Source organism: Globicephala melas, chromosome 16 (assembly GCF_963455315.2).
Source record: "Globicephala melas chromosome 16, mGloMel1.2, whole genome shotgun sequence".
Taxonomy (NCBI): domain Eukaryota; kingdom Metazoa; phylum Chordata; class Mammalia; order Artiodactyla; family Delphinidae; genus Globicephala; species Globicephala melas.
Window position 1 is genome coordinate 9777960 of NC_083329.1, and position 25397 is coordinate 9803356.

At 50.6% G+C, this 25397-nt stretch overlaps 1 protein-coding gene across 9 annotated transcripts in view; it reads left to right on the forward strand.

Annotated features, from left to right (window-relative positions):
• Window positions 1-349: 349 nt before the first annotated feature.
• Window positions 350-25397, forward strand: part of FGFR2 (fibroblast growth factor receptor 2) — a 103881-nt gene continuing 78833 nt past the window's right edge. For all 9 annotated transcript variants that reach the window (XM_060285833.1, XM_060285834.1, XM_070043952.1 and 6 more), the window contains exons 1-2: window positions 350-792; window positions 4604-4895. In XM_060285833.1, the coding sequence (XP_060141816.1) occupies window positions 4730-4895 (166 nt within the window). In that variant the 5' untranslated portion in view covers window positions 350-792; window positions 4604-4729. The remainder of the gene's footprint in view (window positions 793-4603; window positions 4896-25397) is intronic.

Sequence of the window (25397 nt, forward strand, 5' to 3'; positions counted from 1 at the left end):
AACCGCCCGGCAAACCGTCGGTCAGGCCAACTCCCGAAGAAAGGGGGCGGGGGCGGGGGCGCGGGACCCGGCCTGATTCACCGAGGATGCTGATGTCTCTCTCCGTCCCGGCGCTGGCCGGGCCCCTCGCCTTCCCGGCCGGGGTCTTCGGGCCGCTCGCAGGCGTCGGGAGCCGCGCGGAGCAGGGGCGGTCGGGGCGCGCGGCGCTGATTGGCAGAGCGGGCGCCGCCGTCCAGGAAACGGCTCGGGTTTCAGCGGGGGCGTGACCCGCCGGGAGGGGGCGGCGGCGGCGGCGGCGCGGGCGGCGGCGGCGGCAGTGGAGAGCGCCGCGGAGAGCTGAGCGGGCGGGCGGCGGGTGAGGAGCGGGCGGGCGAGCGAGCGAGCGAGCGAGCGCGGCCGCCACAAAGCTCGGGCGCCGCGGGGTCTGCGCGCGACGTAGCTGGCCCCGCGCGGCGACTCCTTTCCATGCTGGCTGGGCCCGGCCGCGAGCCCCGGGCGCCCCGAGGCCGCGGCTTTCCTGCGCGCTCCGAGCGTTCGCAAGTTGCGAGCAAAGTTTGCTGGAGGAAACGCCAAGCCTGAGTCCTTTCTTCCTCTCGCTCCCCAAATCCAAGCGCAGCCTGCGGGCGTCATGCCCGCGCGCCTCCGCAACCTGGGGTGCGCTTGAAGCCTCGGAGCCTTGGCGCCGGCGAGGACCCAAGGACCACTTTTTGGGGGGAGCTCGTCGTTTGCTCCGTCCCGACCCACGCCGGGCGCGGGGACAGAGCCGGTCGCCGGGGATCGTTGCCATTCAAGGTAACCTCCGTGGTGGGCCCCTCGGGGAGCCTCGCGGGACTGGAGAGTGGGCCCACGGGAGAGTGGGCGCCGTGAAAGCCCGGGACGCCGGGTGCACGGTCCCCCGAGCGGAGGGCTGGCACTGTGGAGGCTGTTCCTTGTTCTCCCTCTTTGGCTGCATAGGTGATGGGGGAGCTGGGTGCATGCTGACGGCTGGCGTTAGGGAAGTTCTGCCTCAACCACCCCCATCCAGATGCTGACATCTGCCTCTGGCGCTCACACCCGCCCCCCTGTCAAACTCCGGCCGGCGAGATCCTCCGACCCCAGAGCTGGCGGGCGAGCGGCGGGGCTGCCTCGCTGGTGGCACAGCCGCGCAGGTCCGGAGCTCGGAGGGGCATCTTCGGGGTGCCTCGTTCCGGGGCCCGGGGAGCACCCGTCCCGTTCCATCCAGGCCCCGACGGGGGTGCCCTTCCCCGGGAGGGAGCCGCTGGGGTGGGGCCGGCGACACCTCCGTAGGGTAGGAGGTGCTCGGGGGTGGCACATTTGGGGAGGGGGCTGCTCCGGTTCCCCGATTGTAGTGCCGGGCGCCCCTGGCCCGCAGCCGCCGTCGGCGCTGGAGGGAGCCCGGCGCGCCTGGGGCTAGGGGGCGAACTGGACCGACTTTTTCTAGTTCGCTGCCTGCTCCGCCGGCAGCAGCTCGGAGATGTCGAAAGCGCAGGCGAGTTCTAACTTGCGCGCTCATTCTTTCGGCTGCCGGACCGCGCCGGGGAATCAGCTGGGGGCCGGGCCAGGAGCTGGCTCCGACCCTCGCGGCCAGAGGGCCAGGCGCAGAGGTCCGGCCCGGGGGCGATGAGTCTCCGCCGCTCCCCTCGCCGTCCGCTCCCTTGCAGACTCTTCTCGCGACCTTCCTTCCTCTCGCCCAATTCAATAAAACCTACCCTTAAAGGCAAACCTGCTTTCACCCATTATGTGTTTGGTGTGAAACGCTATCAACATTTAAAACCCCATTGTCCCCGTGGTCCCAAATCCCTGTAAATCTTCCACTGGCCTCGACTCATTTTCATCTGAAAAGACTGTTTAGTTTGAATAGAAAAGCAATCGGGAGCCTCTCTCTCTCTCTCTGTCTCTCTCTCTCTCTCTCTCTCTCCCCTTGGAATGTCAATTAAAATGCAGATTTCTCTGAGCTCTTTAGCGCCCAGAGAAGGGGGAGAAAATCAGATATTCCAAGCAAACAAATGAAAGAAGTGCTACAATGAAGCCGGGTTGGTGGTGGTCAGTTCTCCCGAAGCAGCGGCAAGTCCTCATTGGCTTGCCAGCGTTAACAGGGAAGAGAAGGTGGTCCCAGGTCAGCCTGTATTTTGCATTTTTTGAGAATTTCAGTATGTTGAGTAATCCCCACACCCACCGCATTTGACCCCTTGAGAGGCCCCTGCCCTGTTAGCTGTGGGGAGAAGGGGAGCTAGGGAGGCTCTGAGCCAGGAGGTGGGTCTGCCCCCGGGGGACCTGGGCGCCCCCGCACCTTGCCTGGCTCTCTTGACTGATGTGAAATATACTGGGAACAAAACACCCAAGTGCTCGTCATGGGCGGGCAGGCAGGCAGACAACCTCTTAGGGGTAGAAACTCAGGTAAGGCGGGCGCTGCATGGGCTGTCTTCTTGGAGCGTGGTGGTGGTGGGGTTGGGAATGTTCTGGTAAACCGAGGAGCCCAGCATCGACCTGCATAGGGACCACTCCCCAGCCAAGCCCACTCGCTTGTCACTTTGCCTGTCTTTGGGGGCGGGCTTGTGCCGAGGTGAAAATGGACCAGGGGGACGGGTGGCCATGAAGAGCCATCCATCACTGGGAGGGTGACAACTTCTCCCGCGCCCAGGCGGAGAAGAGAGTTCCCTTTCAAGGGGAAAAATAAACACGCTGGGGCTTTCACTGAGGCTCAGACTCCAGGAGGGATTATGGTATTGAAGGCAGGAAGCTGGGATTGTGGCCGCCAGTGGCATGCTGGGCCTGTGTTCCCAACACCGAGCCTGGGGACCTCATTATCCTGCCTAGGAGGTCCCTCCATACTTTTGTCCAGTCCGGTGAGGAGTTGTGCAGACCTGCTGCCCTAGGCCTCCACCTTCCAGAGATTTGGGAAGGGGGTGGCCGCGGGACCTGGACCTGGAAATGGCTAAAAGTCAGTTTCTGGTGCAAGCTGTTGGGATGAATGAATGGTTTGGGATTTAGCTGAGGTCACTTACTGTCCACCTTTCCCTGCCTAGAGCAAAGGAAGCTCCTCTAGGCTGGGACAGGTGGGCGAGGCGGCTGGGGAAGCAGCCTGGGGCCCACTCTCCTGCTAGGATTTAAGATTGTTCCTGTGAGGCAGAAAATTCCCATGCATTCTGGAAATGCTTAGTAAGTCAATGAGAATGTTTGTGTGTTTCCCTCCCACGTGTATGTAGAAATAGATATGGAATTATCTTTTGAGGCTCTTAACTTGAAGAGGAAAGAAAAGTTGGCCAAAAAATCCTTCAAGCAGACTGAAAACAGGGTGGGCACACATGCTTTTCTTGCTTGTGCCGTGAATCACACCACTTCACGTGTGCTTTCTTTGAAGCAGAGATTTTCTTTATTCCTCCTCTGGAAGTGGTGCAGCATCCTCTTTTCCCTTACCCACTTTAATCCTTAGTTAAAGCTAAAAGTTTTTTCTGATGTAGCTTTGGGGAGGCTCCAGCAGTATTGAAATCGTAGTCATAATTCGAAATATCAAGTCATGCAGAGAGCGTGGGGTTTAGAAAGTTCTCACCCCTACCCTCAATCCTATAAAATGTGGTTCATGCATGTATAGTTCACAGAATCTGACTGTGTCGATTAAATTCTCTAAAGTTTGTGCATTTCGATTCTATACTTAGTAATTGATACCGAACAAATTTAAAGTTATTTGGAATATCTTAAGTGCGGAAAATTTTCTTTGCCTTTGGATCAAATGAGTGAACAGAATAGCAGGTTGGGCACCCCCTTGTAATTTCTGCTCTGAAATTTTAGCCAGTAGGTTAGCATACTGAAAGTTATTGGCCCAATCACATACCTTGATAATAATTTACATATCAGCAGAAGCAGCATCATTAATAAATGCCTGTGATATTCATCAGAATTTGCATTTGCTCCACTTCTTAACCCACTCTGTCTGAAGACATTCACTAGGCCTGGGTTGCCATTAGTCATAGTGGAACGGGATTCAGCCTTCGAATCTCTTTTTGGATCAGCTGCTTTGAATGTATTGCAGTTCCGTTCATTCTTTGTAAGTGGCTGCTTGGCGAAAGATTGAAATACATTTCTGCATTTGAAAATGAATCTCGACAAGTGTAAACTGGTGGGAATTTTTGGTCGCCTTCCTGGGGTTCTTTTTACTTTGCTTGTCTCCCTTCTTCCTGAGGGCTCCAGCCCCCAGAAGCAGATGCCTCTGAAGCGCAGTTGGCCTGAGAGAAGTTAACGAGAGGCTGGATATGCCAGCCCAAGCATCATTAACTTGCTTTTGTAGTTGCCCTTGAAGCTAAGGTCACGCTGCTTCTGCTTCTTGAGGGCGGTAGAGGTGACAGTGGGTAGGAGAAGAGAGTACACTTTGCCTAACTGAAGTGGCCGCACGTATCTGTGTCCTGTAGCTCCTCTTTTTTTTATCTCTGTTTCTTAAAAGTAGGCTTTCTAAACGATCAGCCTAACACCTTTTGTGGACGGGTCTGGTGGAAACCCCTGGGACTCACGTGCGGATGGAAGGCATTTGCAGATAATGAAAAAGAACTGGGTTGAAATGAATTGGAGTTGGGGAGGATTTCACTGACTTGCCGACTCTCTCCTCTAGAAGCTACAGCAGCAGCAGAAGTGGCTGCAGGGCCAGCAGAGGCTGTCACAGCACCTCGGTTCCTGAGCCCACCGCTGGCTGAAGGCGTTGCTGCAGGCAGTCCATGCTCATAGAGGAAGTGTGCAGATGGGATTAACGTCCACATGGAGATATGGAAGAGGACGGGGGATCGGCACTGTAACCATGGTCAGCTGGGGGCGCCTCGTCGGCCTGGTTGTGGTCACCATGGCAACCTTGTCCCTGGCCCGGCCCTCCTTCAATTTAGTTGAGGATACCACGGTGGAGCCGGAAGGTAAGTTGTTTAATTTCACTTTCAGGGTACCAAGTTTGTTTTGGGATCTGTCCGGGGAAGTGGCACTTAGGTCGAGGCCTGTCTGAGAATCAGCTGCCCCTTACGTTGTAAATGAGTCTTCCAAGAGCAAGGGAGAGTGGGCTGTCTGCTCCCCGCACGCCAGAGATTACGAGAGCAGGTTCCCAGCTGGGACACTGCAGGCAGAGTGGTGTAGTTTGGTGGTTTTTTGGCATGTGCGTTTCTCTGACCTGGGTGAGGGAGACAGCGGGCAGTTTATCCAGTGCCCAGGAGAGCCGTGGAAGGGGAGCTTGTAGCTGAATGCCATCTAGGGCTTTCTGCAGGAGCATGCTTACTGGAGAAAGTTTTGCTCACAGTGTAAAGAATTGCTGTTTTCTGACAAAAGGAGTCACTAAGGGAAATTGCCGACATCTGAAATGCTTACATTTTATTTTCATTGTCTAAGGAGAAAAAGCAGCCTCTGAAGTTCAGCACGGAGGTGCTTGACACATTACATTCTTTTGAGCCATTGTAATTCATAATACTTAAGCAGTACGTCACAAAGCGGTAGATTCTATTTTAAGTCAATTTGAAGTGTACCTGGGCCTTTCCTGAATTTCTGAGAACTTCCAGATCTAACAGGGCGTGCGTTGGTGTTTCAGCTTTGGAAATTGCATGAAGGCAACACATTATGCATTTTGGAAGGTACAGAAAGGCGTGAGGCCAGTTGTGAGCACCGAACAGGGCTGAATTATCCCGCCGGGCAGATTTGGAAACTCTTCCCAGGTCCTTCCAGAGATGTCGGTAGCCAAGCCCTGACTCGGTGCAGCACTGAAATCTGTCATCAGGAGGGAATATCGGTAGCTGAGCTATTTTTCAAGTGGTAATCTGAGAATAAAACGGCAGATCCTAGCACTCATCGCCACTTAATGAACCTGTTTGCTGAGAGCCCACCTGGTGCCTGCTGAGCTCGGGGGCCTGAGTGGGCTGGGGTCAGCTCAGCTGTTCTGGAAAGGCACCCAGCACAGAAGAGGACCGCAAGCCCGTCTAGGACCACGCGGGAGGGAGGGCTGTGTCCCCATCCGAGGGGGGCTCCCGCTGAGACCCCGAGTCAGGAAGCATAAAGGCATATCTTTTTCTAAGACGGAGGGACTTCTTACCGGAAGCAGTCCAGCAGTCGTGAGATGAGGCTCATGCGCTTTTTCTTACACAGAGGTACGGAGGCTTTATAATGAACAGGTGCGGTGACATCGCCGAGGTTTCCAGATCTCCGGGAAGGAAATCTTGTAGGAGCTTGTGTCTGTGACTACCTCCTTGTGACATAAGCATGGCTGTAATGTGCAGTGGTGATGATTTTTTTTTTTTTATTGCGGTACGCGGGCCTCTCACTGCTGTGGCCTCTCCCGTTGCGGAGCACAGGCTCCGGACGCGCAGGCTCAGCGGCCATGGCTCACGGGCCCAGCCGCTCCACGGCATGTGGGATCCTCCCGGACCGGGGCACGAACCTGCATCCCCTGCATCGGCAGGCGGACTCTCAACCACGGCGCCACCAGGGAAGCCCAGGTGATGCATTTTTAAAGGGTTTAACTTGAGGGAAAAGGGTCCTGGTTTCTGAAAGTCATGCCTGTACTTCTTTAATTTTGCTAATAATTAAAATGGATGTTTCTCTAATTGCCAGTTTTCCGCCGAGTGCGTGGCTCAGCCCACACGGAGGCAGCTGAGCTGGGATTTCCCAGGAATGGCCCAGGTTAGGAGGAAAATGTCATTTTTCATTTAGACTTCCAGGGCAGCATTATTGGGAGTTTATTTCAACATAAAGTGTAAAATGGTCCTGGAGGACTTCTTTTTATCATATTTAATTATTGAAGAGAGTTTAAAATATGTGTGCACATACTGGAAGAAAGAGGTGAGGCAGAGAGGGGGAAAAGCAGTGGACAGGGATGGAGTCCGCACGGTGGTTCTTGGTTAAAAGTGTGCATCCAACAATGTGAGTATTGTTGGAAGCAGGTCTTCCCAACTTGGCATCTGTGCGCTTGCGGGTTGAGGGGAGGTGCCTGAATTCCCTGAAATGGTAGGTCATATTTTGCAGATGTCCTTCTGTGCATATTTCGGGGTTCATAGCTTCTATGAGGTTTGTGTCCAGAGTTGTGAGAGGTTAAAAAAAAAAAAGATTTAGTGGACCCCGCAAAAGCCTGCAAAGAGGTCACTTTGGAAAAGCTCACAAACCCCTGGACCTCAGTTTGCTTCCCTTTCTGTCGTCTGAGGGTTGGCTAAGACAGTCTTCAGGGTCTCTTCATTCGTGCTAAATGAATATTTATATCCTCAGAAGCCTTCTGATGACCTGCCTCAAAAGCTTGCTGGGAGATTTAGGTGGGCCTGGACGTGAAGTGCGGTTAGCACAGGGCCTGGCGTCTAATGAGCACCTGGGATGTGTTGTCATCATTGTTCCCAGTGAGCTGGGCACATGCATCTTCCTGGTCCCGTGGGCTGGCTGGGTCAGTTGCCACAGTGTCAGGAAACATCTAGGCTTTTGGAGACAGTTGAGTAGAAAGTTGCTCTCTAATGGAGGAGGCCCTTCGTGTTTCCAGGCAGCTATGTTTGTTTGCTTTCTGTAGGGTCTGTACTTCCCCTTCCAACTGATTTGAGCCCTAAGATGAGTTCTTCCAATGCCGGAGTTTTGCTTTGGTGTCAGAGGTTGTTAGGAAGGTAATCTAATTGTAGATGAGGAAGAGGAGATTTTAGCAACTGGAAGCAGACTAAGTAGGGCAGCTCCAGTTTAGGCTGTGGTACCAACGAATTGGAGAGAGACAGACAGAGAGTCCCCCATCCATGTGTGTCCATCAGTCCCCGTCTGTCCTCCATGGTGAGTTTAACTGTAGCTTTGGTTAAAATAAGTTCAACCTTGACCTTCTAGTGCACAAGGCCTTATCTTATTTTTGTTTTGCTAATTGGGAAGCTCAGTTTAGATAATGTGTATCGGGCTGGACCAGAGGAAAATTTGTGCGGAGAAAAAGGTAACTAAGTTCCAGGAAGGAGCCCTAATGCTAGAGGGTCCTTTTCCAATTGTCCCAGCTTTGTACAGTATCATGTCATCTATCATCACCCTATCCCATCCATCATCATATCATGTATCACATCATCTCATCTACCATGTACCATCACATCATATATCCCATCATCTGTCATATATCATTTGTCTCTGGACACATTCTGAAGTGGTGGCAGTAGGTTTGGGTCTACTCAACTGACCTAAGAAGAAAATAATCTCTAGAAGATTTTAGTTAATATTCCAGACTAAAAATGAATATTTTCAACTGGTCATTCATTTTTGTAGGTGACCAGCTGCGAAGGGTTTAAACTCAGTTGACTCGAAGGGGCCAGTAGTCCTCAATGCCAAGTACTGCTCTGTTGATTAAGATTGTAATTATTTAAAGTATAGTCAAGCTTGATTACCTTGGGGTGGAGGCGACTCTTACTTTCAAGTTCTTCCTGGCATTGTCACCTACTCTGGTTAATTAAGTCATTGTTGACGTTAACCACATCTTTGTTTACATCAGCCCAGTAGGAGCTAAAATAAAAGGGCTTTTCCAACCCAAAACCCTTTATTACTTTTCCACCCTCCACAAAGTGTCATTCTGAAAAGCAACAACCTGGGAAGAAAGTAGTATGCCTTTTTTTTTTTTTTAATCAATTTTTGGGCAAAGGTGATCCTGACTGATGTGAGTTGGTCCAAAGTTCAGTAGCAGAGAGATTGAGCATGGGGTCCACACGGAGACCTCCTTACCTCAGATTTTTCCAGTATGGTTTAAGTCCTTTGTTAGAAGTATTGTAAATGCCATGATATCAGCCATACGCATTTAATTGCAAGTTAAAAGAAAAGAAAAAAAGAATATATCCGCATACCAAGAATGAATGATTTAAAATAATCTTCTGTTTTGTATTATCTGCATCTTTGTTCCTCAGTATGTGTTAATATTTAAGAGTTGACTGTAACTTGATAGCTTAGGAACAAGGACTTATTCTTGGTAAATTAAACCAAACGTAGGCTTATGCAGTTCAATACACAACGAAGTACACATTCTTTATTAGTATATAAAGTATTTCACAATTCATAGACAAAGAGCTGTGTTTAATATTACTTCTAGAGCAAAAATTTGGCAAGCCCAGAGAATTGGTATTTGTATACTTTCTGTACTGGCTCGCTCTCATCCAAATTCCGTGTGTGTGTGTGTGTGTGTGTGTGTGTGTGTGTGTGTGTGTGTGTGTGTGTGTGTGTGTGTATTTTGCCTTTTTATTTTAACCAGTTAAAACACTGAGTACCTACTAGGTGACTAGTCCTTGCTAGGCCATAACTGAAGACTTGTTGCGCAGCTGAGGGTGAGAATTCAAATAACTAGAGCAATCCAATATGAGATGTTTCCAATATCAGACTTAATGAATAATTACATGGTTATGAAATAACTGGGGTCGTGTTTAAACAGGAAGAGTTTTGTTTAATGTTTGTGTTCTCAGTAAAATGTGTCCAGGAGCCGTCCCATTTGTAGTCTCTTGTTTGGGTATTTACTTATCCAGGGTAATTGTTAAAAGGCTGCCCCCCTCTTTCATCAGAGTCTGGCTTACTTTTACGTTTCCATTAAAAATGCTGTCTAATCTTAGTCTTTAAAGGAAAATGTGGGAAATTGATTTTTGGGTGCCGGCATCTTAGGCTCGGTAGGAAATACAGCTAGTGTGCTCCTTTCCGCTGTGTCGGTTTGACTCTTAGCAGGGTGCTTGCCTTGGTAAGCAGTTCAGAAGTGATTGTTTGGAAGTTTTTCAGGCCGTCCCACAAATGATTCTGATCCAGTGGGGTTTATGAGGCTGTGCAGAAAGGCCCATGGTCTTTATTGTTATTTGGTTTTCCTGGAGGGATGACTTTAGCCTTAGGTTTTGCATCCTTCTTGTGCTTTTGCTGCATCCAGGTGGGATTTAGAGATGGCTCTGCTTTTCCGGCTTCCCTGGCATTGCAGTGCCTGATGCCACACCCTCACCCCACGTCCTTCTCTCTGCCTTACCATCTTAGCAGTAATTTCTTTTAACTGATGGTGACAGTGCTGAAGGCCATATGTGGCTGAATCGTGAACCTAATGTAAGGGCTGAACGTTTGGCCTTAAGCCAGAGAGGTGGGTTTCTGATCATTATATCCAAGATGAACAAACCCCGAAGAATTCAGCTTTGACTCCTTAGAGGCTTAGAGGCTCTTGAACTGGAGTTTTTAAAGCTACGCACAACTCGTGTTCCATTTTGCGGACAGTGTTTATCTTCATGGGAAGCCTTAAGGCTTTCTGGCAGCCCGAGAGTCTGCACAAACTGGCCACTTCCTCCTGCTTACCCAGATAGACCTGGAGTGACCCAGCCAGGTTCAGCTCTGGCTTTCCTGGATCAGGGAATGGGAGGAGGTGGGGAAGGGAGCTGAGGCCGAGTTCTGTGAAGAAGTCTGGTTGAACAAGCTGCTGGCCTTTTCACTATGATGGGCCCCCATGTCTTGGAGATGTCTCCTTTTGAAATTAACAAACGTCACACTTTTCCCAAGTTCTTTTTCCCCCGTGCTCTGATTGTTACTACCCCGGTTTTGGGCATGACAGGAAACCCAAAATGGTAGCCACGTCAGTGGTAGATGGTGGTTGCAGGCTTTCACTGGCCTCTGTTTGTGTAACTTCAAGCTTTTACCGTTTATATAATCATGTAAAAGGATATTTTAAATTATCAGGCTAGACCACTGTTGTCCATGAAGAGTGCAAATCAAGTAGAATAGGCATGCTTTAGAGTTTCAGTAATTTTGGTTTTAGGAAACTTGTACCATGATGGAGTTTTAAGATGTTGGGTGTGAGCTGTTGTCATTTATTCCACTTTGGAATCCCATAAGTAGTTACGTCCCATTCTGGACTTTTGCCATTTCATGTGAATATTAAAAATTTCAACTTCTTTTTGACTGTACTGAGTCAGGGAGCTAAGGTGTGGCCTACTCTTTGCTCTAACCCCTGTCCAACTAAAGCATGGTAAATTCCGAGTCGTGTCTGAATGGAATGCACATATATAGAATGTCGGGTCGTGGTGAACGTGTTTTATGGGGAGGTCAAAAAAATAGCTTATAAGGAAAAGACTGACAGATTCAGATTGAGGTCAAGGGACATATATATTTTATGATTTATATACAGCACTTGACTTGAAAGAAAGAACCCAGTTCTGAGCTCTGACATTGATACGGTAAACTCTGTATATATTGTCATGATTATTTTCTAACACTAGAACTTCTTCTGAGTTACTATGTGTGACCTCTTTTTAAAGGCCAGTTTACTGTTAAGTTTTGCCATACATAACCAGCTGTAATGTTTTAAGAATATCAGGACATCAAAAAGTCCAACTTTGTGTGTTGCAGGGGGCAGGGGGGGTAGGAGGTGGGGGGGGGTGCTATAAAATGTATGGAAAGATCTTCGCAGTGGTGAGTTTAGGGTTTAAACTCTTTGAAAACCCTTACACTTCAGATTGTGAGTAGACAGTGAGTTTGCCCCAAAGGAGTGTGGCTGCCTTCAAGGCACCTCCTTCCTTTGGGAATTCCATGGCGGTCCAGTGGTTAGGACTCTGCGCTTTCACTGCTGAGGGCCCGTGTTCAGTCCTTGGTCGGGGAACTAAGATCCCGAAAGCTGGCTGCACAGGTGGCGGCCACCCCTAACCTCCGCCCAAAAAAACGCACCTCCTTCCCATCCCACTAAGCCTCCTGGATCTTGACCAAAACTTGTTGCCTTTTTAGCTGACCCAGGCAGGCGCACAATTAACTATACATCCTAGGGTTCAAACAGAAAATCACTCAGATCTCTAAAAGACCAGGAATACTCTATGTTATTATCGTAAATTCTGCATCTGACTTTTTTTTTTCCGTAGAAATGAATAAAATCATTTAAAATGGTATGTAATGTGCTTTCTGGGGACCGAAACTCACAGAAGGAACTTGGCCTTGGGAGCTAAACAAAGCAGATTTGAATCTTTCCGTTATCTACTGGTGCTGTGACCTTGGATAAGTTAGATAACCTCTCTGAGCCTCTCTTTCTTTATCTAAAAGTGGGTCTGATAACATCTATCTTGAAAGGGGGACCATGAGGATCAAATGCAAGTAAAGCCCGTACAGTAGTTCCTGGCAGATAGTAGGTGCTCAGTAAGTGCTAGTTTCCTCCCTGCCCCACCCCACTTCCTTGTAGAGGTAAAAACCTGAGATAGGATGTCAAACCAATATTTCTGGGATGTTTACCCTACGATATACAATGACAGATATTCTGATGAGAGGCATTTACTTTAATTAAAGTAGAAAGGGAGCCTGTCCAACCCTTTGTATTATCCTGGGCATTTACAAGTGTGGACCCTAGAAATGGGGTCCTCTTGCTGCTTGCAGTCCAAATGGTTCAGGGTTGACATTTTTTTTCCCTGTCGAAAAAAGTCAGTTGCGGCTGTGTAATAACGGCTGGATATGTGCTTCATAAGGAGCAATATATTTTGGCAAGGAGTTCTGTGCTTGGGGCTTCCAAACAAAGGATTGTCAAGAGGCCCTGTGAAGAAGGATGGAGAGGGACTTCCCTGGAGTCCAATGGTTAGGACACTGCACTTCCACTGCAGGGGGCACGGGTTCAATCCCTGGTCAGGGAACTAAGATCCTGCATGCCACGCGGCACAGCCAAAAAAAAAAAAAAAAAAAAAAAGAGAAGGATGGAGAGAGGTTTATGGGATTGGTTGGCGGGGAAGGGGGGTGTCACATGCTCTGCTTTTGTCCTGGCCCGTGAGGGGAGCTCCATAGCATGTTATGATAGGCTCTGCCAGGTTGGCCTGTGGTGACTTCCCCCGGGCAGTCTGCTGGGCTTCCAGTCTTCGTGGAAGGGAGCTCAAGGAGATTGTTATGGTACCCATGGTACTGGGGGTGTGAGTGGGGGTGGGCAGTGTGGATGGGGTCATATTCTATTAGCCCATTCCTTGAGAGGCTGAGGATGCAGGTGGTGGTAACAGTAATTCTTATTACCCTCTATTAAGTGCCTGCTGTGTGTTGGACATTGTGCTAGGTGCCTTGACATGTTATCTCTAATCTCTTTCCCCAGTTTTATTGAGATATAATAGGCAGCACTGTTTAAGATGTATGGCATAACCATTTGAGTTACATATATTGTGAAATGATTACCACAATAAGTTTAGCTAACATCCATCATCTCATACAGACACTAAAAAGAAAAAGAAAACAATATTTTGGGATTAACTCTCTTAATGACAGTCACATATACCAGCCACAGAGCCGTGTTAACTCTAGTCGTCACGCTGTACATTATACCCCTGGTACTTATTTCCCTTCTAACTGGAATTTTGTACCTTCTGAACCACCTTCCTCCAATACCTCCCCCCGCCACCACCTCTCAGCTTAGTAATGCAGCTGACCCCAGCTATCCACATTCGCATTTTATGGCTGAGACTCTCGGAGATGAAACGATTCCTCCAAGGCCCCGTAGGTAGTGAGTGCGTGTCCAGGCCTTGGGGTACATTGATTGGTGCAACAAAGATTTCCCAGTGGCCTCCTCTTTCCTGAGCAGGTGGCTCTTCTGTGGAATACTGTGGGGAGCTGCTCATTCTTAAATCTGTCATTTGACTCTTAAACATGTAAGGACAGTGCTGGTTGATGCAGTTTCTTCTCATCTGTCCACATCTATTCCCCTAAAGCTATTTGAGGAAAAGTCGTAGACGATAAAACCATTCCAATAATTACCACTTCGTGATTCTTCTGGAATGGCCTCTGGTGGTATGTCGCTTATTGGTAAGAAGCTAACCCTCTCTGCTGCGCAGGAGACCAGAGGGAGACTGCGTGGAGTCCCAGATAGTGTCATGCGGCAGGAGTCACAGCAGGAAGGGCCGGTCCGCAAGGCAGCAGCACGAGGCCATCCCGTTGTCCTCGTCCCAGGTGCTTCAGGCGGTCTGCCCTGGGACCTACTCAGTGTTCAGTTTTGGTCGTCAGTTTGACATTGTGTCAAGCTTTTCTTCAGCATTTCTGGTTTGAGGTTGGGTCAAGGCCTACCTCTGCAGACTGGTATACCTGGGGCTCCTGCAACCTGTGGTCATGGACAGATACTGAGCCCTCTAATGTCAGAAGCTAGGAAAGCAAAAATAAATAAATAAATAAAAGGTGGGGGAAGGGAAAAAATTCCCAGAACGAAAGGGCAGAAGCAGCAACACCTATATACTTCCTGTAGCCTTGGCCAGGAAGGGTGTCCCGAGGGAAAAAAGAGGCCGGGGTGCAGAGCCTGTTTTTAAAGCAAACGAAGTTCAGTTTGGTGGTTTTAAAAAAAAAAAAAGAAAGTGAACTCTGAGCGGTTCCAGCCCGACGGGGAGGTGAATCAAGCCTGGTTCAGCCAGTTGCACTCCGCGCCGGCCACCTGCTCGGTGACGCAGAAGACGCAGGCATCCAGAAGGGGGGCTCCGTGTGGGTGAGAGGTTGTAGGATGCTTGGCTGGAAGGTGACACTGCGCGGTTCCCTCTGAGCCTCTCAGCCCTGGTGCGGCCGCAGCTTCCAGAGCCAAGGTCATTACCACGGCACACCTTTCAGATTGCAGCATCGTTGCTGTGACTCCTTTGAGTTTGTCCCCCAATTATGTTGAGACCCTGCTATGTCCTACTGTGTGCTGGGCTCTGTGGGGATAGAATGACAAGCAGAGAAGTCTCAAGTCCTGTTGAATTGGGGGGGACGGGGGGCGGGGAAGGGGACTGGCATTTGTCAAATACTTGCAAAGAACGAAGGGGCACCTTCCAATCTGAGGTGAAGGTAATCCGAAGTAAAAGCATGGTGTGTCTCAGAGGGATTCGGGGAACCCCGAGGAGGCCAGTGTGCTAGAGATGGGGCTGCGGAAGCAGGCCAGGCCGGGCGGGGCTGGAGGCAGCCTACGTGCCATGTTAAGGGTTTTTCTGGGTCTTCCAACCGTGCGCCTTCCTGAGGCTGGTCTTGCAGGCAGTGGGTGCCGCCTTGATTTGCTGGTAAGTTCACCGCGTTGGCCCTAGTCAGCCCCGGCCAGGTGTGCCAGCTAGGTTGCTCTGTGCCCACTTTGGGAATCCTCCTGACCTCTCTGCTGTCCGGTAAGAGGTATCTACCCTTAAAGGTATGGCGAGTCAGGAGGTCACGGGCATCCCTCAGCCGCCACTTGAGTGGGGCATCTCCTCGCTCCTTGACGGTCTGGAGCTGCAGTTCCTTACCAGACCCACGTGGATGCGGGTAGACGGCCCCGGGGAGCCAGGGAGACCTAGTGAACACGATTCTGGTCCCCTCTCGGGGGCCTCACCTGGGCATTCAGAGATTCAAACAAGGCTTCCTCCTCTTTCTATGGAGAGGGGTGCACAATCTCAGCTTAAGAAAGGACCTGGTACGCCCTGTCCACGTCTTGGGAAGCCAAGACGCTGGGGAGCCGTGCACAGCGTTTCCAAGAGCAAATGCTCCCAAGGGTTTTGAAAGGGGCTCTATTAGGAGGTAGGGGCTCTTCAAAGTTTGTTTCCTTGAAGTTTTTACCTCTCTGCAAATAGGCGGCTTAGGGTTGGGGAGAAAGGTTAACCTCGGTGGCGCCTATCTTAATTTGGAATTTCCTGAATGAATGTGGTTTCAATCCTCAGGCACAGGATTCCCCTAGGGAGACGTTTTCTTTTCTCTGCATATCACGGGAGAAAAGTGATCCCTGTGGCTTGTCGTGCCTTTCTGGGTCCTGCCGGGCCCCCGGCTGGGAATGGGCCCTGCCCACCACAGAGGCTCCCCGCCCCCTCTGACTTCAGGGAGACCTCTGCCAGGGGTGATTCTGATCGAGCTGCTCGCTGAAGACCCCTCGGGCTAGGAATCTGTGCCTTCGCCTGCCCGAGCCGGATTTCAGCGCTGGCCGGGCCTGAACTTGCTGAGGCCCGGGCTGCCAGATCAAACCCATTCAAATGAGGAGGCCCATCTGTTTCCCAGCATCCAGCTGCTGTCCCTTCATTTGCAAATGGCTGGGATGCTGCTGGAGGGGGGACCAGTCTGGGGGACACATCTGCAGGCTCCGAACGGGTGTTGGAACTGGGGTCCTGCTGAGAGAAGAAAGGCCGAGCCCTTTAAGTAAACTTGCTGAACAGTACCCCCATAAGGTCCTGAGTTGCAGAACCCGAGGCAGCCTTGCCCTCAAGGAGTAACTCTTCACCTCCCTCTCTCCTCGTCAAGCTTCCTGTTTTTTTCCCCTCTCATTTGCAGCTGGGGCCGCTTTAAAAGTATTCATGTATTCAGAACGTACTCGCTGAGGGAGGGGCTCGGGAAAATGTCCAGTAGGATTTGGACATTGATCTGACCTTTACGGGACTTAGAGGGCAAATGTATCCCCTGGAGTTGGCACCATTTATGTCAGTAATGGGGCCATGTGAGCCACAGGTAACACTAAGGTGGAAAGGCGACCGCCCCTGAAAACTTGCTTCTGAATGTGGTCAGGCTGCTGGCTTTGCAGCGTGCTCTCTGGAACGCAGGCCAACTACCCCGCTCACTGGAGCCCAGGTCCTCAAGCTAGTGGCCTCTGGGTCTGGCGTTCAGGGGGTTTCATGGCCTGCTGTCGGGGTGCAGTGAGTCATCCCTGAGCCCAGCTGGGATCCTCTTTGCTAGGGAGTTCTTTGGGGGGTTACCATGCCCCCCATACAAATATCAGTTATCTCAAATTTGTTGGATGGATGAATAGTAAATGGTATTTTAATAAGCCACAGGCTTCTTCCCTTACAAAAGTAATCAAACAGGTGTTGTACATAGCCGTTGATGACGACGACTCTCACAAGATCCTTGGATGTTTAGTTCCATTTGAGAACATTCCAGAAATCCCCACTTTGGTAACTTACATATATATGATGTGGCAGATTTGTTCATTTGAAAGAAAACCCCTTTTTAAAATCAGACAAATTCAAATTGAGGTTCCCATGTGATTGGAAAAATGTAATCTGCTGATCAGTTAATATATTACTCAGCCATAAAAAGGAACAAAATTGGGTCATTTGTAGAGATGTGGACGGATCTAGAGACTGTCATACAGAGTGAAGTAAGTCAGAAAGAGAAAAACAAATACCGTATATTAACGCATGTATGTGGAACCTAGAAAAATGGTACAGGTGAACCGGTTTGCAGGGCAGAAATAGAGACACAGAGGTAGAGCACAAATGTATGGACGCCAAGGGGGGAAAGCGGCGGGGGGTGGGGTGTTGGTGGGATGAACTGGGAGAGTGGTATTGACATGTATACACTGATGTGTATAAAATGGATGACTAATAAGGACCTGCTGTATAAAAAAATAAAATAAAATTCAAAAGTTAAAAAGAAAAAGTATCAAGCTACAGCCCACAAGCAGGAGCCTGGCCTGCTCTGGCCAGTGCTGAGGGGTAGGCAGGCAGGGCACCCCTGCCGGGGTGGAGGCTTCTCTTAGGTGTGCCCCCCACTTTACAAAAGCCTTCCCAGGCAGTCTCTGGTTTTGTCCCCGTGGTGACCTTGACCTAGCCTGGAGGTAGCCTCTTCTACAGACCAGGACTCTGAGGCTCAGGGAGGAGAAGGGGCCGCCCAAGTTGACAGGGTTCATCACTGCCGCAGCAGGTCTAAAGCTTGTCCTTAGACACTGGAGCTGAACTTCTCACAAGGCGGCCCTTGGACCAGTAGTATCAGCATTCCCCGGGAACTTGTGGGAAATCCAGAATCTCAGACCCCACCTCAGGCCTCCTGACCTAGAAACGTTGGAAGGGGCGCCCTGGAAGCTGTGTCTGGGTGATCTTTATGCAAAGTAAAGGCTGAGAAGCAGAGCCCCCCTCCTCCACTCCCCCCCCCCCGCCCCCAGCTCTCAATTGGAGTGGGTGGGTGGAGGCAGACTGTATTCTGCTGGGAATATACTAGATGGATAAACAAAGACCTGATGAATTGGAGATGGGAACCGTGCAGTCTGTCTTAATGGGAATCAGAGGAGATGATATTTGAGCTGGGCTTTGAAGGCTGAATAGGAGTTTGCCGTGCAGAGTATCGGGACAGGGGATGCAGGTAGAGGGAACAGTGCCCATGTGAACAGACAAGCCTCGGGTGTGAGAGAGAGGGTAGAGCGGGATCTGGGGCCAGGAGCAGCCAGGGCCTTAGTGTGGGTGATGTTCTTTGGGTTTCACCCTGTTGAAGTGTGGAGTGATCTGTGCCTTTTTTTTTTTTTTTTAAAGTGGTGGTAAGATTTGCTTTTCAGAAGATTGCTCTAGTGGCTCATGAAGGACACAGGGGGCGGCCCATGGGTGATGGGTTGGGGGGTGTTGCAGAGCTCTTTCGGAGAGATGGTAGAGGCCTGGAGTAGTGGGCCCGTGGGACCGAAAGCCGCCCTTGCTTTATCTCCAGAGCTGTTGCAGAGACAGACTGAATAGGGGAGGAGATGTGGGGACTGACGAGGTGGGAGACGAGAGGGAGCAGAGGTGCTTTCGGGTGGATTTGGAGCTTGCGTTGATGTCACGTGGTGACTCCATTCAGCAAGAGGCCAGAGGAGGAGGTTGAAGGTCATCTGCCTGCTTTAGATAGGACCTCTGTAGACAGCCAGGTAATGTGTTCCCTCGGGCAGGTGGAAATGTGAACCTGCAAGCAGGGGCTTGAGTGGCATTGCCATGTAGGGGTGGGAAAAGCTGCAGAGATGGAGGAGATCAGAATACAGGGAGAAGGACCAGAGGAGCTGGGGGTGGAATTCAGAGCGTATCCACAGGTATGCGGGGCGGGGAGGAGATTCCCAGAAGGGCGGGAAGGTCTCCATGCACGTTCCTGTTCTTGAGAACACATGTGCACACGCGTGTGCGCACACACACACACGCCAGCAGAAAACAGCATGCCGCTGTAGGTAAATAGGCACTGAACTGTGTGTCAGGGGCTCTCCCTTTCCTATCATCGCCAGCCTTCCACGCTGAGAAGACCTGGTCAGGGCCGTTTCCTCCGTTCACGGTTAGCCAACTGCAGCCCCGGAACAAGGCTTTCAGCCACAGGTTCTTCCCCACGGCTGGTACTTTTGAGCACTCGCTAAGTGCTGGGCACTGTGCTTAGTGCCTTCCGTGCACTGTCAATTATGGTTGTTCCTGGTTTGCAGGGGAAGAACGACGAAGTGATTAGAAAGCTGAGGGCCCTGTCCTGGGTCACACAATTTCTAAGTGGCAGAGTTGAGACTCAGGCCTGTTCTGAGTCTGGTCTTTTAACATCCCCAGCCTGTCCTTGCCTTTTCTGAAGAGTCACCAGGGAGGGGACAGAAGTGAGGCTAAACGCTAAGGTACCACAGGGAACATCTCCAGGAATTGAAGGAGCATCGGATGAGGAAGGTGGCCTCCCACTCTGTACAGTGAGGAGGGCTGCCTGGGGTCAAGGGCTGCCACGAGGACTTGGGGACAAAACTGTTTTGGGGGGCAGAGGATGCGTTTTTCAGGACCGGAGATGATGATGTCTGTTCATTTTACAGGCGATGCCTCTGCAAGCCCACTTCAGGCAGATCCCGTTCATTCCTTCATTCCTTTACCTCCTCGCGACGCCCCCATCCCCGCTCCCCCCTTTTCCCTTCCTGGTTGTGGTGATACAGGGAGTACAAAACCTTCTGCTGAGAAAAAGAGACAGATTTTCCAGTGGTCTCAGTCAGTCGGCAGGGCCAGCTTTTTGATGATGTGGTTTTTCCTAGAACAGCATGCCCTAGGAAGCCTAGATTTTGAGAAGGGCCAGCCTCCTCCGCCGTGTCTAGCAAGCGTGTTCCCAGAAGACAGGCTCAGGGCCTGGACGACCAGGGGGCTGAACGCATAGGCTCGCTGTATATCCGACCTGGGGCAGGGGAGCTACTTCGACACAACTCTTAGCGCCAGTTTCTGCTTCCTGGGCACTAGATACCCTGATGGCTTGTCTCTCTGGGAATTGGGTTTTGAACAAAGGGCTCAATTTTGAAGTTCTTCCTCAAGCAAAGCTACCAATATCTAGGGATTTTATGCAGGTGCTTCTGTTCCGTACCCTCCTCCTGGTGGTCCCGTGGGAATTTTGCTCTCCGAACGTGAGTTCGATGCACGCGTTGTGACCGGGGGAAAACCTCTTTTGTGTCCCTCTTGCTTCCTTTTGGAGGATACTATCATTCATAGCCTAAAACCTTGGATCAAAAGAAGATGGGATGCTGACAAAATACGGGGTGAATATTTCCGCATTTGGGGTCCGAATATTGGGCGATAACGGTGGCTCACTCTTAAATGTGTACTTTCTTTGGCACTTTACTATTTCCACATTTTTATTTTCTCTTAGGTAACAATGTCATTTCTTTTCAAACTTGGAGAGCTGTTCACCGGGTTTCTCAAAGACAGACCTAAATTATATGAGGGGTGCGCCTAAATATATAATTTTTAATGGTTACCATATTGGAAGCATTAGCCATTATCCCATCTGATCACCAGGAATGTGAGCCAGGCTAGAGTTTCTGGAACAGTCAGGCTACTGTGGCAGAGACAGCTATGAGTGGTTGTCCTGGCCCCCGTGATACCGCCAAGGAGAGTTTTAAGTCCTGACGTGAGTCTGCAAGACACCCCGACAAAGGGTTGGAAGAGAAAACTGCAGCCTGTTTACTTATCTGTGTTCCAGGGCTTTGAATTCTTGGAGGCCCCCATTTTTATGTTGGCAGTATTTCTTGAGGTAGAGAACTTTCATCTTTATATTGTGCAGAGTATTTGTCTCTCCCTTCCCCCCTTAAGGAACAAGTAGTACCCAGGCCTTATAAGGCCTCTGTTTGAGGCCCGGATTTTGTCTCCTGCAAGCCCGTTCTCATAAAGGAGAAGCTTCGAGCCTGTCTGAGCTAGAAACAGCCAGCTCTGCTGCTGCCATCTGGGTGTCTGCGGAACCCCCGTGCTAGGGCACGCGAGGGTGGTCATTTCTGACTTGAGTGCAGGGACACCAGAACCTTTCAATCTTTCTACGGCTAAGCTTTGATGCCACCTAGATGGAAACCATGCCGTAGAAAAGTGTGGGCTTCGCTCTTCCAAAGCCCCTGTGCTCTAAGACACCATGGATTACGGAAAAGCAATGCGATATAGATGTCTGTCTGTCCAGACTCCCTCCGTTCCGGCTGGTAGAAAGTACTTTGGCAGTGCTGTGTACGTGAGGGATTCTGTATTCTGTTCCTATGGACAGGAACTGGGGGGGGTGGCCAGTTGAAACTTCTTGCCGGGACTGGAGTGTGGCCTCTACGGGCCATCGTAAAGACCAGGAGGATGAGTCTGCAACAGACACCTGCTCTGTGCCCTGTGACACTGCAGTGACGTGTGCAGCTGCGTCCTGTGTATTTCTTCTGTCAAGACAGTGGCAGCCCCACAGCAGTGATATTTATTCCTCTCGTGCGAGGTGGCGGAAGGTCGGGAGGGCACCAGGAAACCAGGGCTGTTTTACTACTCTTGCCTCACATGCTGGTGTCGTAGTTCCCGGGGAGGCCTGCCACCCATACGCCCTAGCAGGACACCCCTTTCCCTGTCTCTTCCTCCCCTCCTCTCTTGCTGAGGAATCTGTTTAGGGATTTCTTTCTCCATTTCTTCCCCTTCCTGGAGGAATGTCTTTAGGGCTTGGATGCCCCTGACTTTCTCAGATGGAGGGACCTCAGGGGGGATGCATTCCAGGGGTGACCCCCCTGCATCCTTGAAGCCGGGGCTCCCATTTCTTAGCTGTGATCATCTTGACCTTTGAAAAGACACTGGTCCCTAGGAAACCCCAGAAAAGGCTGAATTTGTGTAGTTAGTTGTCCCCTTGGCATATGCGGCTCTTTTCTTCCTTAACAGTTTAAATCTGTCATCCATTCTCCACGAAATGATTGGACGGGGCAAGACGCGGGTTTCCCATCTGTTCTCTGTTTGCATTTGGGCGCCATTTCAAAAACCACACGGGAAAAGTTTATAGGCAAACATTATAAAAAGTGACAGTCTGAAGTGCTGCTATGGCTGGTACGGCAGCATCAAGTGTTACCTGAAATAGCTCCCTGTTCCAGATTCTCTCCTGTTCCAATTCTCTCCAATTGTCTCAAGACGGCCTCCCGATGACACCAGGGAAGAATTCAGCTGGTCATGTACAGCGAAGTCCCAGAAACCACAGCCTTTTCTGACTTTTACAAGACTTGCCCCTCCCTGGGCTCTGCTCACCCCCAGCAAGGATTGGTTTCGCTGTGTTGATTTCCTGTGAAGTAAAGCTGGTGACATCAGCGTGATGTCACACCTCTGCCCTGATCCACTGCGGGACTTGGGGTGTCAGGCAGCCCTCACGTCCTCAATCTCCTCTCCGCAGTTGGAGGCCCCTCAGTTCTACATTCCAGGAGCTCCCAAAGCATCCCGGCTTCAGAGTTTCTTAGGGGTGGGAAGGAGATGCAGCTCCGAACAGGAATCACACACCAGCCGTGTGCAGTGGCGGCTGTTAGTCATACCATTCACTTTTTGATGAGCTGCAGAGATGCCCATCTCTCATTTTTTAATATCAGATTAGTCCATTTATTGGAAAGCAGCTGTGTGATAAGATGCCACTTGTGCTTCTCAAGTGTTTGAAACTTGTGGGGAGAAAGTTCAGATTGATGCAACCGAAGATCTGCACAGCCGAGCTGCCCCCGCCAGGCGTGTGGCCTCAGCAAGTAGAAACACGTGCCTTTTCGTCCTCCCAGAAAGTAAACTCAGCGCCTTGTTTGTTTAACACTTTTAGGTACAGAGACAAAGAATGTCCAGCACTGGTGTGTGCGCTCCAGCCTTCTTGCTTCTTTGTGGATTGTAATTTATATTATGAAAGAATATTATGAGGAAACATTTTCTGTCCGTGGAAGCCTCTGAAAGAGCAGTTGGTGCATAGCAAAGTGGCTTCTGGAGCCTTCTCCTCGTTGTGTTTTGGTGAGAACAGATGACGGAAGTGTTGGGCTGTGTGTGTGCTCTGCATGGATTTCTCCACTCCTGTCTGTAAGAAAGAGTAAAAAGTATGCTACAGTACCAGAAAAAATAAATGCAGGAGATATTAATATTGCTATAAAAGGTATCGTTTAAATCTCTCAGGGAATACTTTGCCCCGTGTCAACCATCATATTTTATAGAGCAGGCCGTGCAGCTTGGTGGACTCAAGGGGAGGCATGACCTGTGACCCTGGGAGGTGATCACATCACAGTTAGAGGGGTGGGTAGGGTACCGCAGATGCAGCATCACTGATGTCAGAGGGAACCGGCCCGTTGTCTCCATGGAGCAAAGTGAGGTCGGTACCACTGTGGAGGTGTCCACAGAGCACTCGGGAGCACGTGGCAGGGAGTCACCTGGAGGATAGCGGCGCAGAAGAGAAACCAAGCCCCAGTGGCCGCGTGGGAGGGGCAGGGACAGAGCTGCCTCCACTGAGCCAGTGGTTTGGGTCTCGGGCTAAGTGTCCGTACCCTCGGATGTCTTCGATGCAGGAACCTACGAGCTGGGCCACGGGAGCTGCTGGGTGGCCTGGGATGGGTGTGTCGTTCTGCCCCTCACCCCCACCATGTGCCCCACTGGTCTTCCCCGACTTTTAATCCCCAACCTCTTCTCCCTTCTTCTCCCCTTTCTATTCACTCTCCCATCCTCCCTAAGTTGCGCTTGAAGTCCTAGATCATGCAGGGGTATTGCTGGGTTCTGCCGGGGTTCCCCAAAGCCGCCACAGACCCCCAGATGAGCCTGTTGTGAAATAATCAGCTGGGAAGGGGGAGCACACACTTGTAGAATCTCCCACTGGTAGTAGTTACTGGTTTCAGACCTTGAAGGTGGATGGCTTAATGTTATGAATGAACATTGTTATCTTATTGATGTATTTTGGGGAATTATTTTACTACCCTTGAAGCTTATCATCTAATTGGAAAACTGGGTGACAGGTTTTTGTTTTTTTTTTTTTGCGGTACGTGGGCCTGTCACTGCTGTGGCCCCTCCCGTTGCGGAGCACAGGCTCCGGACGCGCAGGCTCAGCGGCCATGGCTCACGGGCCCAGCCGCTCCGCGGCATGTGGGATCTTCCCGGACCGGGGCACGAACCCGTGTCCCCTGCATCGGTAGGCAGACTCTCAACCACTGCGCCACCAGGGATGCCTTGGGTGACAGTTTTTGTTTGTTTTTTTTTTAAAGAAATGAAATCCTTTAGTTTATTTATTTATTTTTGCTGTGTTGGGTCTTCGTTTCTGTGCGAGGGCTTTCCCTAGTTGCGGCAAGCGGGGACCACTCTTCATCGCAGTGCACGGGCCTCTCACTATCGCGGCCTCTCCTGTTGCGGAGCACAGGCTCCAGACGCGCAGGCTCAGTAGTTGTGGCTCACAGGCCCAGTCGCTCCGCGGCATGTGGGATCTTCCCGGACTGGGGCACGAACCCGTGTCCCCTGCATCAGCAGGTGGACTCTCAACCACTGCGCCACCAGGGAAGCCCTGGGTGACAGTTTTGACCTGGTTTTCCTGGAAATTAAAACCACTCTTAGTATCTCAAGTCACCTTACCAGTCCTTTTGACCTGGGAGCCAATCATTAGTAGCATCACTCTGTATCCATGGCGATACAAATCCAAGGAGTCTCTCTGATGATCCTCCGAAAAGAGAGGCGCTCGAGATCGTGGTAGTGTCTTCAGCCTTGAAGAATGATGGAGATAGTGACCGTCATGGGCCCAACAAGGTATAGTTGGAAGGTCAGGTTCATATTGAATGGCTTGTTGGATTCTCAAGATAATATCCTGTTTGGGGGGCATTCTTGCTTCTCAGGAGATGAGGAGCTGAGGCCGAGAGCCTAGGTAGGAGCAGAGTAGCCTTGGACCTCAGGGCTTCATCCTTTTCCCAGGCAGGCCACACGCACTTAACCAGCATCTCCTGTGTGTCCAGCCTGAACAGGACGTGGTCCTTACTGCCCCGTGTTACCTCCTTCTGCAGCAGCAGGTGGTAGTGTCCTTTCGGTGATGTTGGTCCAGCATCTCAGATACTCCTGGTTTCAGCAAGACTTTGTGGTTTACCCATTTCAGATGAAGGAAAGGCTTCTCAGTCAAAATGCTTTCCTTTAAAAATGGAGAAATCATAATTCCACCTTTGTCCGGAGGGAAATTTTTCTGCATCATAACTGCAAGTGTCTTGCTTTTTTTTCTTTTTAAACAAACAAAACAAAACAGAAGCAAAACAGTATTAGAGCTTTCCAGTGCCTCCATGAAATAGGGACATGGCTTCCCCTTATCCGAGGGCCAGGACAGAACAGGTTGGCCCTACGGGTCCTGGGCTCTCCTTTAAGGGAGGAAAGTGTTGCAGCTTCTGACCAGCTGGCTTCTTGCTCAGTCATCTCTTGATGACCAGTTCTGGCTCAGAGGAAAGCAGATTCCACAACATTCTTGGTAACTTGCTGATCATACAATGTGGTTGTAATAAATATCGATTATTTTATGACCCAGGCTAAGCCACTGGCAGCTCATCCTAACATTGTGGGTGCTGTTTCTGTGATCAGTTGTTGGAGACCCAGGACCCA